General features: G+C 39.7%; 1 protein-coding gene across 3 annotated transcripts in view; it reads right to left on the bottom strand.

Annotated features, from left to right (window-relative positions):
- prdm6 (PR domain containing 6) overlaps positions 1 to 15,218 on the bottom strand; it is a 188,356-nt gene that overhangs the window by 149,978 nt on the left and 23,160 nt on the right. For all 3 annotated transcript variants that reach the window (XM_078171166.1, XM_078171167.1, XM_078171165.1), the window contains exons 3-4: positions 4,796 to 4,944; positions 4,044 to 4,202 (exon numbers count right to left, since the gene is read on the bottom strand). In XM_078171166.1, coding sequence (XP_078027292.1) covers positions 4,044 to 4,202; positions 4,796 to 4,944 — 308 coding nt within the window. The remainder of the gene's footprint in view (positions 1 to 4,043; positions 4,203 to 4,795; positions 4,945 to 15,218) is intronic.

The following is a 15,218-nucleotide window of genomic DNA, read 5'->3' as shown; positions in this document are numbered from 1 at the left end:
GCCAGTTGGTTTGGTTAAAAAAACATTTTGTCTGTTCATATCCAGTGTCCTTGTATTTATTGTTCTGATATCTCTTAGTGTACAAATGTCAAAGACAAACTTTCTGAGATCAAAATTCCCCTTTTTTTGTCTTGTAAAACATCAAAATTGATTGATTTTGATGACTTCACTCAAACTCAGGGACGATCAGATGTGATTTGGGGCGAGTGTAACACTCATCACATAAAGCTGCTCCTGATTATCAGCTCATAGATATCAACAACTTTGTCGCAGTACAGATTGATCACATGCCTCTTATACGTCACATTACAGAAACTAGCTGCGGTCTCACAGTGACTGTAACAGCTGAAAGTGGTGAAGAGTGTTTGAGTGACGCTGAGAGGAAGGTGCTGTGTGTGCAGAAATATTCTATCAATAGATTTTGATTCATACAGAGAATATTTAGCCTTTGAAAAACGACATAGGGTGGGTAATGTAAAGCAGAGGTAGACAGCACTGTGTTTGTTTGCTACAAATGATCAGAAATTGTTATGTGTAAATAAATATGCATGATTAATACTGTTAGTCTCTTATTTATCTCAGGAAGCTGAATAAAAAGGAAAATATCTATTTTTTTGGCACCCAAAATGAGGCTACAGCTCAGCCTAGATTTCTCCTTCAGAGGAGCCCTCCGCTTTGTAGCTCCGTGTATTCTGAACCCTGACGCTGAGGACTGTTCAGACGTCTCAGCACTGAAGAGTCTGCTTCAGATAAAATAATTAAAAACTGTAAAATCCTGCTGTAAGTGAACTCAACGCTTTCTCTGTTTGAAGAACAAATCCTGACGTGACGCGTTCCCTGCTCCTGCTGGACTTGGCCATGTCCTCCTCCCCCCGTGACCTCTGACCTCTGACCCTCTTCAGCCCCCATCTGCCCCGCCCCCCACCCATCCTCACCCCTCCCTCCTCCTCCTCTCGCTGACGTCCTGCTGTGGTCAACAGCCGAGAGACTGATGTCCGGTCAACCGACGTCTGACTGACCTTTACCAGCTCGGCCACGAGGGACTCATCTATCTCTCTGTCTCCCAGCATCCTTCACTCCCTCGTTCTGTCTCCCAGCATCCTTCACTCCCCCCCTCACCCCCCCTCTAATGCTAATGCAGCTGTTTATAACTGCCACATTGACTTTCTCCTGCCACTGTATGTAAATACAATCTGCTCTGATCAATGGACTGAGAGGTGACATGACGCTGACCACAAGCTCACACACACACACACACACACGTAAACATAAACATGTACTATATGAACAAAAGACCACAGCATTAAATGTAAGACTTTTAAGACCTTTTCGCAATTTAACAACTAAGATATTAAATATTATTTATCATTATTTAAATATTTATTAGTACCCTCCAGCAGTATATAACGATAATGTCTAATAATATAAGCAATTAAATTAACGATACCTGGATGTGAAAATGGCAGGAAACGATCCACTGTCACGACAGTCACACTTTTACTTTAGAGGTTTCGCATAAAATCCCAGAAATGCCCATAAAAACAAGAGGCGATATTTAATGTTATAAATTAAATTTCTTGCATTAATGTGCCACGAGCTTAAAGAGTAAAACAACAGAAGCTGGTGCTGCAGTGTCAAATGTAAAGGCTTCAAACATAATTGAATAAATAAAAATAAAAATGTTGCAGGTTTGTTTGTTTTTCAGAGAACTGTGATGGACGGAACAATGTGCAGAAAGACTGCGACATGAACTTGTGGCAAGATGATTTATTATTCTTTGGGTGAAGTTGTGACGACAGTAAATCTGATTTCATGTGGAACAGGATTATTTAAATAAAAGCTAATGAATTAGAGTTTTAATCACACTATAAGGTGAAACAGGTGTGAGGTCACAGTGTCGTCAGTGTCTGATGCCAGAAAACATCACGATGATAAACCACCCTGAGATCTTACGGAAGGAAAACATGACGCTCAAAGTGAAAGTATTATTATGTGCAGAGTATTATTATAGAATATTATTATCACTGATGAATACATGTGAGAGCATTTTTATAGTTTGTGACTGTTGAACCAATCAAAGATATTTTGTACACTACTGTGTAGATCAGTAGTAAAACACTGCATTATATCATATAAGCATACTGTGTGGTTTTGTTTTTTCATTTGTAAAAAGTAACTGGTAACTACTGTATTTGTAAATGTAATTGAGTAAAAAGGATAACGCAGCAAAGGATGGAAATACACAGGTAAAGTACAAGTAACTTGTTCTACAGCACAGTATCCGAGTAAATGTACTCTGTTATTTTCCATCACTGTTGCGTATCAGTAGTTATTACGTCAATGTCGTTTTTTAAATGTCAAAGAATAGAAAACTAAAAAACTTTGATTTTAAATAGGCTTAAATTAGTACAGTGCTGCATTATATCATATAAGCATATCATATGTTTTTATGTAAAAAGTAACTTCAGTGTCAGATAAATGTCGTGAAGTAAAAACTGTAAAGTAGCGTAGAATGGAAATACTCAAGTAAAGCAGAAGTACTTCAAACTTGCACTAAAGAACAGTACTTGAGTACATGTACTTAGTTACTTTCTGTCACTGCTGAAATAAATGTAGTTAAATATCAAAAGTAACAAATCGTCGCTGTCTGATGAAAAACACGTATCTCCACTTTCGACGATTTTGTCTTTCTACAGTGCATGGAGTGTCCGTTAGCGTTGGGTATCCAAATGACCAATGGAAAGACGTTTTATTACATCATCTATTCAACACGTATCTGCACTGGGTGTCAGAAGTGTCCATCAAAGCACGTAGAAAGTCAAAATCGTCAAAAGTGGAGATACATGTTTTTCATCGGACAGCGATGAAATTCAACTTTTTTATGTCAAAAAGCGGAAAAATGGAAAAAGCACAAAAACCAAAAACTGAAGCCTAATTGAAATACTTTGTAAACTCCTGGGTAGATCTGCACTGCATCATATAATATAAACATATTGTTTGTTTGTTTTTGTTTGTTTGTTTTTGTATTCATATAGAAAGTAATAATAAATAAATGTAGTGCACTAAAAAGTACGACTTTCTCCTCTGAGATGTAGCGGAGTAAAAGTTATAAGTAGCAGAAAATGGAAATGTGCAAGTTAAGTAGTAGCATGTTAAAACCGTCTGTCTTCACTCTGGGTCAAATGACACTAAACAGTAAATATAGACAGTGCAGGCAGTGCGGTTGCACAGGGGCCCATGGTACAGGGGGGCCCGTAGAGAGAGCAGGTCCTCCAGCAGTGTGTTGGCCCGACTCAGAGTTACACCCATGTTCAAAGAACTCACGTTAAATTAAAAAAGTGGAGCCAACTGGTGTATATGCTGTCGTAAAGGCAAAGCCAGCTCCATCATAGTTTCTTTTTTTTTTTGGGTGAAAGAGTCAGTAGCAATCCATTCTACAATAAAATTATATGTTTACTTTACATAAACTATTAAATAACAAATAAACTATAAACATGTGTAACTGAATGAATACTTTCTCTTTTTATTTGGTATTTTTGTCACATTTAGATTTGTTGATATTGTCCAGTTTCAGGTCGTAGCTAGTTTAGATGCAAAATGACACTAGGGCCCATCATAATAATGTGCACCGGGGCCGTCCGTACGCCACTGATACTAAACACATTTCACTGGCGTCCATTTTGTCCAAAAGCATATTTAAAAACATGAAACTAGTTTGTCGCAAAAAGTTCTACAAAAAAATCTGGTAAAACTGAAAAGTGTGAAGGAAAATCAAAGCAGTTCTCACGTCACACAGACACACCTTACACATATTCCACCACCTCAGGAGTGTGTGAAGCACCTCACACACACACACACACACACACACACACTGTTATCCTCCTCACAGGGATTCAGCTCCTCAGCATGAAGCCATTAACACTGACAGGGTCGAAGGTTTACAACTTCCTGCTCATCGTACATACTAACAACACCATGACGCAGTCTGGACACCAGCACTCATCAGCATGTAAACTACAGTACCCATAAGTCCACACACTCACCTCCCACAGGTGTCGGCTGTTTCTGACAGCTGCTGGATGCAGTTTGTCGAGCAGCAGAGGGACTCCCTGAAACGGGCCGATCCAGGTCCCCTGAGGGATCCTCTGAGCCGCGCAGATCCCGTAACCAAGACCGGGAACGGTACTGGTGCACAGACACACCTGCGCACACACACACACACACACACACACAATACACACACACAGGTCAATAAAACACTCTTATCCTGTGCACACATTTCTATTTACACAACTTATTTCTCTGCATGAGGCGGCTGTTCAGAATCAGAGGCGATGCTGCACTCACACTCACTCAAGTACTGTACTGAGGTACAAATTCCAGATACTTGCATTTTACTTGAGTATCTCCATTTTACACTACTTTCTCCTCCTCCTCCTCCTCCTCCTCCTCCTCATCATCATCATCATCTCAGAGGTAAATATTGTACTTTTACTGCACTACATTTGTCTGACAGCTTTAGTTACTTTCAGATGTTTTTCCTCCCCGTCCTATCCAGTGAAAACCACGTATCTCCTGATGTGCTGATGTTAAATATTTGTGACACACTGAAAGATGATGTGTTCCTTAATGTGGTGAGAAAACTCTGCTTCTTCTTCTAAGCTGAATAAACTCTAAAAACCATCCGTCACAAGTGGGCTGGATCTGAGCGGCACAACAAACGCTTTACTCCTTTGTTAAAAGGAGGAAAATTGTTCTCTGATGTTGTGAAAGTCAGACAGACAGGAAGTCTCACCTCTCTGGGCAGGTCTCTGAGCCAATCAGGGACGTCCGGCAGGGTGACGGGAGCCGCTGTGCTGCTGGTGCCGACGAGTCGACGCAGAGAGTGAAGAGGGCCGTGCATCGGACACTCGCCGTTCCTGTTGTCTGCACACATGTCACAGCCTGGACACACAAAAGGATGTTTCACTGATTATCACCTGTTAGATCAAACTACATACATTCATATGTAATTAAATACTTGTGCAACAATTGATTTAAAAACATAACCCTTTATTTTCTTAAACTTAAATTTCTGTGTTTACTCTCTGAATGCAGTCACTGATTTTAATACTTTGTACATTTTAACACTGAGTGTGATTTCTGTTAAAATTGTGATTAGTTATTCTCCTCGAGGCCTCTGTTTCAAGTGTCTTCTTACATATTTTAGGAGAAAACTTTTTAAATTTATTTTGTGATGAAATTATGGTCATCGGCTCGGCTGGTTTTATAACACATTTAGTCCACAGAAATGATGATGATGCTATAAAACTGAAATGTCACCCTCGCCAAAAAAGTTTTTACAACAGCTTTCAGATGTCTTGATAGAGAGAATGAGTGCTGTTCCATTTTTGTTTCTGTGACTTTCAAAGGACCAGACAATAGCCAGCTCGTTCTCATTACAAGGTCGTCATATGTCACCACGTTGTCAGAGATTTTGGCGGCGCAGACACAGACACCAAAGCCACCTTTTGCAGCGGTATGATATGCAGCCAAGCAGCATCAGTTTGTAACGCAGACGGACAAAACGTTTTGCAGTGTTATGATCAGCACACGTCACGGCAGGATGTTACGTCATTCCGGTCTCGCTCTGAAGTCATCGAAAACGGACGCCGTTATTGTTTATTGTCCAACAACCACTGACTTTCACCCAGGAGGTCAGTGTTTGCTTCCCATAAGTCTGTAAAGCTGTTCTTTTTTGCTAAACCCAACCATGTGCATGTGCTGTGTTGACAGTAAAACATCAGTTGTGTTCTACCGACGTAGTGCTTTTATTTTGAAACTTGAGACTGTATGCAAACTGTACATTTCCTGTGAAAACAGAAGTGTATTTTGAAAACAGGCAATGCATGTAACAGGCTGAAGTTGACACGGCATCCCAGAACGTCAACAACCAACACACCCAGGGTACCTTGGACGCCATATGTGGACGTGGAAAGTCCATGACCAAACATGGACATGTGATGAGGTCACAGTGAGGATGAGTTGCTGCTGGATGGCGTCAGTTTGAGACACTTCCTGTAATAGCGTAATAAAAGGAGCTGAGAAGACCCATAGGGTGGGTGGGAGGGGAGGATGGGTCCTGCCCATACTTTCACCCAACACACCTGGGAGCCCCGTGTTCGCTGCCTGTATGAATGTAAAGCCAAGTGATGATGGTTTTGTTTAAACCCAAGTGCTTCTGTTGACATCCTAGTTTTGATTGCGGTGTCCCGGACATAGGAGGATACCGAGGACGTAATATGTAGAGTTGAGAGTCCACTGACAGGGGCGGTATGTGATGGTTTGGGATTAGAACGTGTTGAATGAGCTGTGTGCCAACTAACCCCGGTCTCCCTAGACTCACAAGTCAGTCTTTAGACGCTTTGCATAACTAAAGACTGATGACTTTCTCCCTGATTTTGTGTTTAGATGGGCAGATACAATTTCAGAGTTAAAAAAACTCCCTACGTTGCAGAACCAATAGTAAATCTGCAGGGCGGTCCTTCGGTGGCTCACTGAACTCTTGTGCTTGTAAACATAGTCCCACTAGAAACACGTGTAGCGGTACAAAATGGCTCAGCTGTGCTCGCAGAAAACGCCGTCAAAGTTAGTGGATGTTTGTCGCGTTTGCAGCGACACATTCTCACCAACTAAAAGAAACAAACATAATCTTTTACAAGGCCATGACTTATCCGTCTGACCAGACTATAGAGGGAATCGCCTTGTTGTTTACAAATACTTCCGGGTAGAAAACCAGCAGAGCTTTTAGCTATATATATATATATATATATATATATATATATATATATATATATATATATAGCCTATATATCACATTTTTCACATCACTGTATCACCGTTTAGACTAATCTGATGTTTGTAAAGTCTATAAACACAATGATTGAACAAACATTACTATTTCTGTGGGCACGTTTAGCTGGGCTACCCGTTAGCTGTTAGCCCTGTTAGCCGTTAGCGATGTCTGTAATAGGTAATAACTCATTAAACGGTCCATGAAAAAAATATCTTTTCCAGCGGATATCTTAGTTACAACATGATTGAGCTAGCAAAGCAGTTTTGTGTTGCTATGTGTGGTATTTATTCAGTTTTGGGAAATCATGATGTCTAGAAAGCATCAGTGGCTGCAGCTGACAGGGACAGCTAACACTAGCAGCAAAGCTAACATCAGGACGTCATCTGTTAAAAGCCTCCCGTTGTCAGATACGACATGAAACTACTCCAGTTAGCTCAATCATGTTGTAACTAAGACATCCGCTGGAGAAAATATTTTCTTCACAGATGAGCACACGTTTGATAAAATGGAGTTAAATCTCTCGGCATCCATTTTCAAGCTCTCTGTGTGTTTGTTTCCTTGCGGACAAGAAAAGGGGGAGCGCACATTTCCGAGAAGGCGTGTCCTTTTCAAAAATGCAAGAGGCGTTGCTTTGTTGCCGGCCGTTTTCTCCGGTGTGTTAAACACACTTTAGAAAGGAGTGTCCCCAGACTATCAGAAGGCGGAGATCTCTGATTGTCTGGTGGCGAGACTACGGTCTCCCCTACTTAAAAAAAACAAAACAAAAAAAAAACAACAACAAAAAAAACTAAACTAAAACTCTCTGTGTCAGATGAGATGAGACATGACTTTATTTATTTCGAGGGAAATTGCTGTGCAGCAGTACAAAGAAGGAAGGAGTGCAAAAAAATAAAATAGAAGAATATAGGAAACAAAATTGTCAGTAAAGGTGCAAAAACCAAATGTACACAAAACCAGTAAACACTATTTTTAAAGAATGATCTGCAGCTCTGTCTGATGCACTGAACTGTTTTGTTTTTCATTTGAACGTATACGTTTCTGACAAAGTGAAAAACTTTAAGTGAATAAAAAGGACAGAGGGAGAAAGAGCAGGATCACAGTCGTCTCCTAAAAAAGTCCTCTCTGCCCTCTGCAGTGTTTTTCCAGGTTAAATGTGGCGAGCAGCGTTTTGCTGGGAATTAGCAAGTGTCAACATTTACTCAGAGATGCAGTCTGACAGTAATGGATGTTAATTGACTGTAGCAACATAATGAGAGATTATTATCTGCACACAAAACTCCCACAGAGCAGAGCGGCTGAGAGGAACAGGATGTTAATGTTGCTGTTTTTTTTCTGCTTTTCCCAAAATTAAATATCCGCAGTTTGAGAGAGTGACGGCTACTTTTACACCATGATGGATAGAAGTAAATTAAACCATATTACAGTCATTTAAAAACCACTAAATGTGACACAGGCTCACGGTCGAGTAAATGGGAAAAATTTTACAGGCTGAATTCTCCACCATCCTCGACTTAACCTGGAAACTGCTCAAACCAGTTCAAGTACAGTCTTCACCACTGGGAGCTCTGTGTTTAATGACTTGCTGTAAGTCTGCAGGACCTTTCCTTATAGTAGTGTGAAGAATAAAATGTTCATTTGTCTAGATATTTTTGACTCAACAGAAACTATAAGAAAACTTATTTAAAAGGAGGTTATCAAAGGTGAATTAGTGAGTATGTACCTTTTACTGAAGGCAGTGTTGCAGACGGGGGTGGTTTGATGTCATTAAATACCACCAAAGTCTTTTTTGTCTCCTGTGGTCGTATCCTGCTTGAACTACACTACACTGCCTCCACAATCTCCAGTGGTAGTGCTCTGTTTCGTCTGTACCTGTCAGCTTTCAGGAATGTGCACAATATGAACAAATAAACGCAGGGTTCGAGCAGAAGGAATCATCTGTGTCTGTATCTAACGCTGAGCATAAATTAGCCTTTAGAGGTGCTGCTCGGAGCATCTTTGACCTTTGGATGGCGCAAGGTTAGCCGTTTTCATCTGAATCCAGTCTTTATGCTAAGCTAGGCTAACCACAGCCTGTCTGCAGCTCTGTACCTAATGCACAGACATGAGAGAGGTTTTAAATCCTCTCATCTAACTCATGAAAAGAAAGAAAATAATACGTGTTTATTTCAAGAAATAGGATAAGATGGAACTTAACTTATACACAGGGAAATTGTTGTGCTGCAAATAAAACATAATATTAACAGAAAGGATTTTAAATAAGGTGCAGAAACCAAATGTACACACTGCCAGAAACACGAGGATCATAAATAACATAGGTGTAGATTTTGGGCCGAATGTTTAGGGGACACATCCCCCTCAATATTTTGAGCATGTGCATCTGTACACCCTAACAAAAACATGATTGTAGCATAGGACTTTCACCTCTAAGTAGGTGTTGACAGTATGCAACTTGAAAAGCAATGGTTGCTACTGCCATAAAATGGACAACAAGATGAAGCAACTATGCACAGCTGGTGTACAACAGCTATTGCAAAGACTGGCACTTCCTTTTTTTTCTTTGAGAAGTAACCCAACTGCTGTAAGGGATTATTATCTTGACAAATAAAGAGTATTAAAAAAGATAACTGTTTCTAAAGCAGAAATAAATGAACATCAATCATCTGGGGAAAAAAAATTAAAATATGCACAGTTAAATTAGGAAGTACTGTGACATTTCCTCCACCATAAGCTGATGCAGAAAACACACAAATTGGTGCATAAAAATTCACCAGAGTGCAGGAAATTAAGTGTTGGGACTTAAATTTCTTTGGGTAAGACCCTACAGCCCCCACTTGATATGTGTCCCCCCAAATAATGAAACAAAAGCTACGCCCTTCAGGTTAAAGGTGCAGTTTATATTCATCTCTGAACGCTGTGTGTGTAACACACTGCAGATATTATTAAAGCTTATATTTAGCCTTTTGGCACTTTAAATAACATCTGAGCATGTCGGCTGTGAATCCGATTTACACAGTAGCTCTTCATCAGCATTTTTCCGGAGCTTTCAGCCGCACGTCATGTCCTCATCAGCAGGTGAAGGCTGTGAGATGAGACTGAAAGCTCCGGAAAAAGCTTCTAAAAGTTTCTAGTTTTTACTCAAACACAGAAATATCTTTCACTTAAGTTTTAACTTTTATATTTAGATATCCAGACAGTGTCTGAAGCTGCAGCTAAATCAACATCTCTCTGAGCTCTGTCATCTCTCACACACAGAATAACTTTATCTTTATCTTTGCAGAATCATGAGAGTAAACAAAAAGTTTGTCTCTATTCATTCAGTCTGCGCTGAGACCACCAGAGACCTCAACAGTGTCAGCTGCAGAGGAGCTGCGGTCGTCCGTCCACAGCGACACTTTTCACGGCTTCATTCTCAATGCAGAGAGATGACAGAGAAGATGATGAAGAGGAGCTCAGACTAAAACTGATGATGACATGAAAACTCAACAACTCAGCTGAGCAGCTGATCTGATGAGTTTCACTCTGAACTCAGTGAGGATTCATTCGTGTGTTTTTACTGGACCTCTTAAACACTTAACACTGCAGCTGCTACAAGTATCTACCGTAAAACTTCAATTAAAAGCCTCGTCCCCAAAAAGACGACACATTTTGACAAATAAAGGCCTGTCTCAATTAGAAGCCTGGTCTGGTTGCCAAGCAGTCCATTTTTAAAGGAGTTCTTTGGATGTACAAAACCAAGTTGTTGACTACCCGCTGGAGATAGCGTTAATTCACTGTTAAGATCGTGCATACAAATATAAATGTTTAAACTACTGTCAGTATGGAGATGCTACACATCGTTAGCTCGGTTAGATTCTCCACAATTCAACCGTTCAGTTCATTTTACTGACACCACGAGCACCAGACTGTGATTCATTCGTATTTACCGGCATGATGAAAAAAAATGGCGACTCCCTCCTCTGATGCTGTGATAGAGCCAGAATGTGTTTCCATTCCTCGATTACTATGTTGGTTATTCCTTTAGTCTGTAAGAGTCTACTGATGAAAAGAATCAAACAGGTTTTTCATAAAATTAATCCAAGTTGTGAGGATTGTTTTAACAGGATAAAGCGGTGTTGTGTCGGTATGTCGGGAGCCGTAACCCCTGGGTGTCGTAACGCTATGTCTCTCTGATGCCTCGTCTGTCGGAGCGAGATTAAATTAATGATTTGTAACTGATATGTTATTTAAAGACTAATTTTTATACAACTAATATTCACACTGGTTCATATAAACAATTGGATTATTTTCCCATCTTTGCTGCACAACAGTTTTGTGTAAAGGGAATTAAAAGCCAGTCCCAAATACAGACCTGTTGATGTCAGTGGTTTAAGCAAACAATAGCCGGGCTGTTAACTGAGGTTTTTATCGTGCACACAGATGGACTTTATTTTACTCACGCTTGGATCAAACAGTTCCTGATCAAACAATGATGTCACCGCTTTTACACTATTTTATTGATGCAGAGTTCTTGTTCAACTGTTTACAGAAGCTCTGAGAGGCAAGTGAGAAAAAGAAAGTCAGGGTGACACATTTTGATCTGATTGAAATCGTTTACTCGTCTCGACTCAAAACAAACAAAAACAAAAAAACTCAGATTCTCCAGGCAAAATCTTTCTTTTTTAACAATTTGGATCAGACTTTACAAAAAATTGAATAACCATATTTATTTATTTATTTATTTACTTATTTACTTTTATATCTGTCTATTTTTATAATTTGCCTCTCAGGGCTTCCGTAGATGTTTGTGTTTAAAATTTAAAATACTGTCGAACACACTGAAACTGAACAGACAAGTTAACACAAGTAAATAATTATAATTTCACTACTCATCATTTTACAACTAATCTTCTCACCATTTCTACTCTGGTGCAATAAAATATGTGTTTTCCAAATATGATCTTTATTGACACACTTTTACAAAACTTTTCATGTTTTGTCGGGAAAAATTAAAACACATTTATATGTATTTTAGAATAAACTTGAAACCTGCAACAGACTCAAATACATCCTTGAATATATTTCTTTACTTTAACTACAGGACTGATAATTACACTCAATAATGTAGCATAAAGGTGGATGGTGTTGAAACGGATTTTAAAAAATATTAAGATGTTAAAAAAGTTTCAAGATGTTTCTCTTGAGCTTTTTGTGGCCTTCGTGTGATTAAAATAACGTGATGAATAAAGTGTTAACAGCTGAAGTATCTTTGGTACAAATGAGCAAACTCCATCTGCTGATAAAAGCCATGAGAGTTGGCTTAAAGCTGCAGAAATATTCAGTAAATTGTGTTAATAATTTCCTGTCACTCGTCTAATTCCAGGGTCAATAAACTCAGAAAGTTTGAAAAAATAATTTCTCATGTTTGTTTTGAGTCCTTCTTGTGTCTGAGCTGCTTCAGGTTTGTTATAAAAAAAGCACATGTGAAATTCATGTTTTCATATTAAATGCTCCAGAAGAAAATCTAATGAGCCTACAAATGAAATTCTTTTTACACGTGAAATATCTGGAAACACACCTGCTTATTGGACGTGAATGCAACACCTGTATGATGTCACATTTGTGACTGTAAACATACTGATGACACAGTGAGAGAACAACACACAGCCTCTTCTCTGAGTTCAAGCTGTAAACGTGGCTTCAGTAAACCTACTTCTTTTTTCTCCTCCTCTCGTTCAGACTGCTGAACTGGCTGTGAACTTGTTATGGCGTTCTCTCCTCGCTGCCCATCATTCAAACTCAGTATTCTGTTATATCCATCGCCAGTGTTTGGACAGCGCCGCTCTGCCGCTTTCCACTGAAAACTTTTTTACCATTTTGTGCCTACGTCTTTATAAATGTATCTTCCTAAAAATCTTAATTTCAGCATTTTTATCTCTCAAAGCACATCTATTTTGGAAGCTCAGGTGTTAATCTGCCCCATCAAGTCTTACATTTGCACCAATCTGACTCTGATGCAGAGCGATTAACTGTAAGAGTAAAACACAGTTTTCTGACTCATCAGCATCATAAACAACCAGAAGGTCAAAGCTCTGAAACAAACTCCTGGACGTCTCCTCAACAGAACCATCACACTTCATAAAGACTATCTATGTTAATGTCTGCGTTTGTTTCCAACACAGCTGTGAGTCCAGATGAGGACGGACCACACAGCAAGGCTTCACTGCGACCCTGTAAACCACCACTGAACAAAGCTGTGCTGAGCCTCTGAGCCTCCTTCAGCTCCTGGTTTTGGCTTTATATTATATTCACTCCCTGCTCAGCAGCAAACAGCAGACAGACGCAGTTAGAGACCAGCTGGTGAAAATGGTGGAGCAGCTAAAGAGACAGATATTTCCCTCAGGAGTTGGTGGAGACCAAAAACAGAGCTAGTTGACAGGTGGTATGCTCAGTAACAGGCCGCTCGTTCTGACGGGGAACTGAAGGAAACTTATCTACGCTCTCTTCAAAGCCAGACTCCACTTATAAAATTAGTCATTTTACCTTGCTGAACACGGGAGCTTGTTAAGTTTCACTTTAGTTAGTTGTTTAGTTAGTTAGTTTAGTTGAATAAGACTTGGATTAAACTGCATGAGTTGTGTGAGAGTTCCTAAACGTATGTTTTGATATAGTTTTGCTGCTGTTAAATGTGGACCCCTCTGACTTCAGTTCATCAACAAATTTTCTTTGTTTTTGGATTCTTCGTTCACTGTTGAGGTTTGTGACAATAACAAATATTTCCTCACGATTTAATGTCACACGGGGTGAGTAACACATGGTCATTTGGGGGCTGAAGTCTTCCTTTGTTTGTTCGAAATGAGCACTTCCTGTTACTTTTTCACAGTAAAATCCACTCAAGAAAGTGAACTTTTTAAGACCTTAATTCTGTAGCAGTTGCAGGAGGGGTAGCTTTGTTAGCTTAGGTTAGTTTTAAAACTTAGGACGAGGAGGAGGAGGAGGAGGAGGAGGAGGAGGAGGAGGTAACAGTTTTCTGTTGGAATTAGATCTTTTTTTTTTCATGACGTTTTCTCACACATGTGCCTTGGTGTTTTTGCTGCATAATAATAAACATAGTCAGAGAAAGGAAAACAAGTTCTTCAAGAGTCAAGAACCTTCGATATAAAGTACAAATTTACAATAAAGACGATGTCAAATATATGGTGTCTTGAACGAGCTGTGCAGTGTTTAAGACAAAGAGGATCAACCAGGTCTCACTATGAGGTCGTCAAATACCAGCACTTAGTCAGTGACTTCTCATGTTAGACACAGATGAAAAAAGATGTCCTTTTACGTTGGCATGATACGTGGCATGTCACTGTTATTGTTTACCGGCATCAGGAGGAAATGTTGCGGGACAACAGCAAAGGTTAAGGCAGCGGAAGTCCGAGTAGCACGAGCAGGAGGGGTGGTGGATGGGTCCAACAACCACAGACTTTCACGCGGGAGGCCGGTGTTCCCTTCCTGTCAGATTGTAAAGCCAAACCCTGTTCTGTTTTCCTACACCTAACCACATGTTGGCAAAATGTAACCAAGTGAAACTTATGATGATTATGATTAAGAGCTGCAGTGTTTAAAACAAAGAGGATGGAAAGAGCAAAATGTTGACTAAAATGTGTGTAAATCTTTACAGTATGAAGAATATGTGCAAAAAATATTTCATACATTTCTCCCAGCCCTTGGAGGAGGAATTAATAAGCTCTAACCAATCAGTGTGATGCATCTGTCCCATTGACCTTCAGTCATGGAAGTGGTTGCTAGAAGTTAACTTAAAGTTTGTGATGTTGGTTGAGGAATTATGTTGATATAAGTCCTACTGTAAGTCAACTTACATCCTGTACAGCTGTGTGGAGCTAATTTACACCTGCTGCCTTTTTTCTGACCCTGGGACGAGAAGATGACGTCGCCTTTCTCAACAGCGCCGACAAAAATCTGTTTCAACGAGGAAATCAACTGTCAATGAGCTGAGCAACAGACCTGTTTGAATCACTGACAATAATCGGTTCAGGTTTTGGTTGAGAGGAGCTGCAGGTGCTTGCTGCTGCGTCAGATATGAATATGAACAACTTGTGTTTGTCGTGTGGAGCTGGACACATTTGAATCAACTAAGACAAGTGAAATATAATGTCTAAAAAAAAGGAGTCCCAGAACACACAGGAATCTATGTGCTGTTCTGGGCTGCTGTCAGACTGACTGTGTGTGTGTGTGTGTGTGTGTGTGTCTAAACTGACATGATTAAATCATAATAAAACTGCCAGCTGACATCTAGTCCAGACCTAAAGAGTTGATCTGTGTTTTTTATTACTGGTATCAAAGCAGAAATACTTCCAGTAATATCTTTTATTGCTCTGACAGAACAATATAACATTTT

This window comes from Epinephelus lanceolatus, chromosome 9, assembly GCF_041903045.1.
Source record: "Epinephelus lanceolatus isolate andai-2023 chromosome 9, ASM4190304v1, whole genome shotgun sequence".
NCBI classification, from domain to species: domain Eukaryota; kingdom Metazoa; phylum Chordata; class Actinopteri; order Perciformes; family Serranidae; genus Epinephelus; species Epinephelus lanceolatus.
The sequence above is the reverse complement of the archived record's forward strand: the minus strand, read 5'-3'. Positions and strand labels throughout refer to the sequence as shown.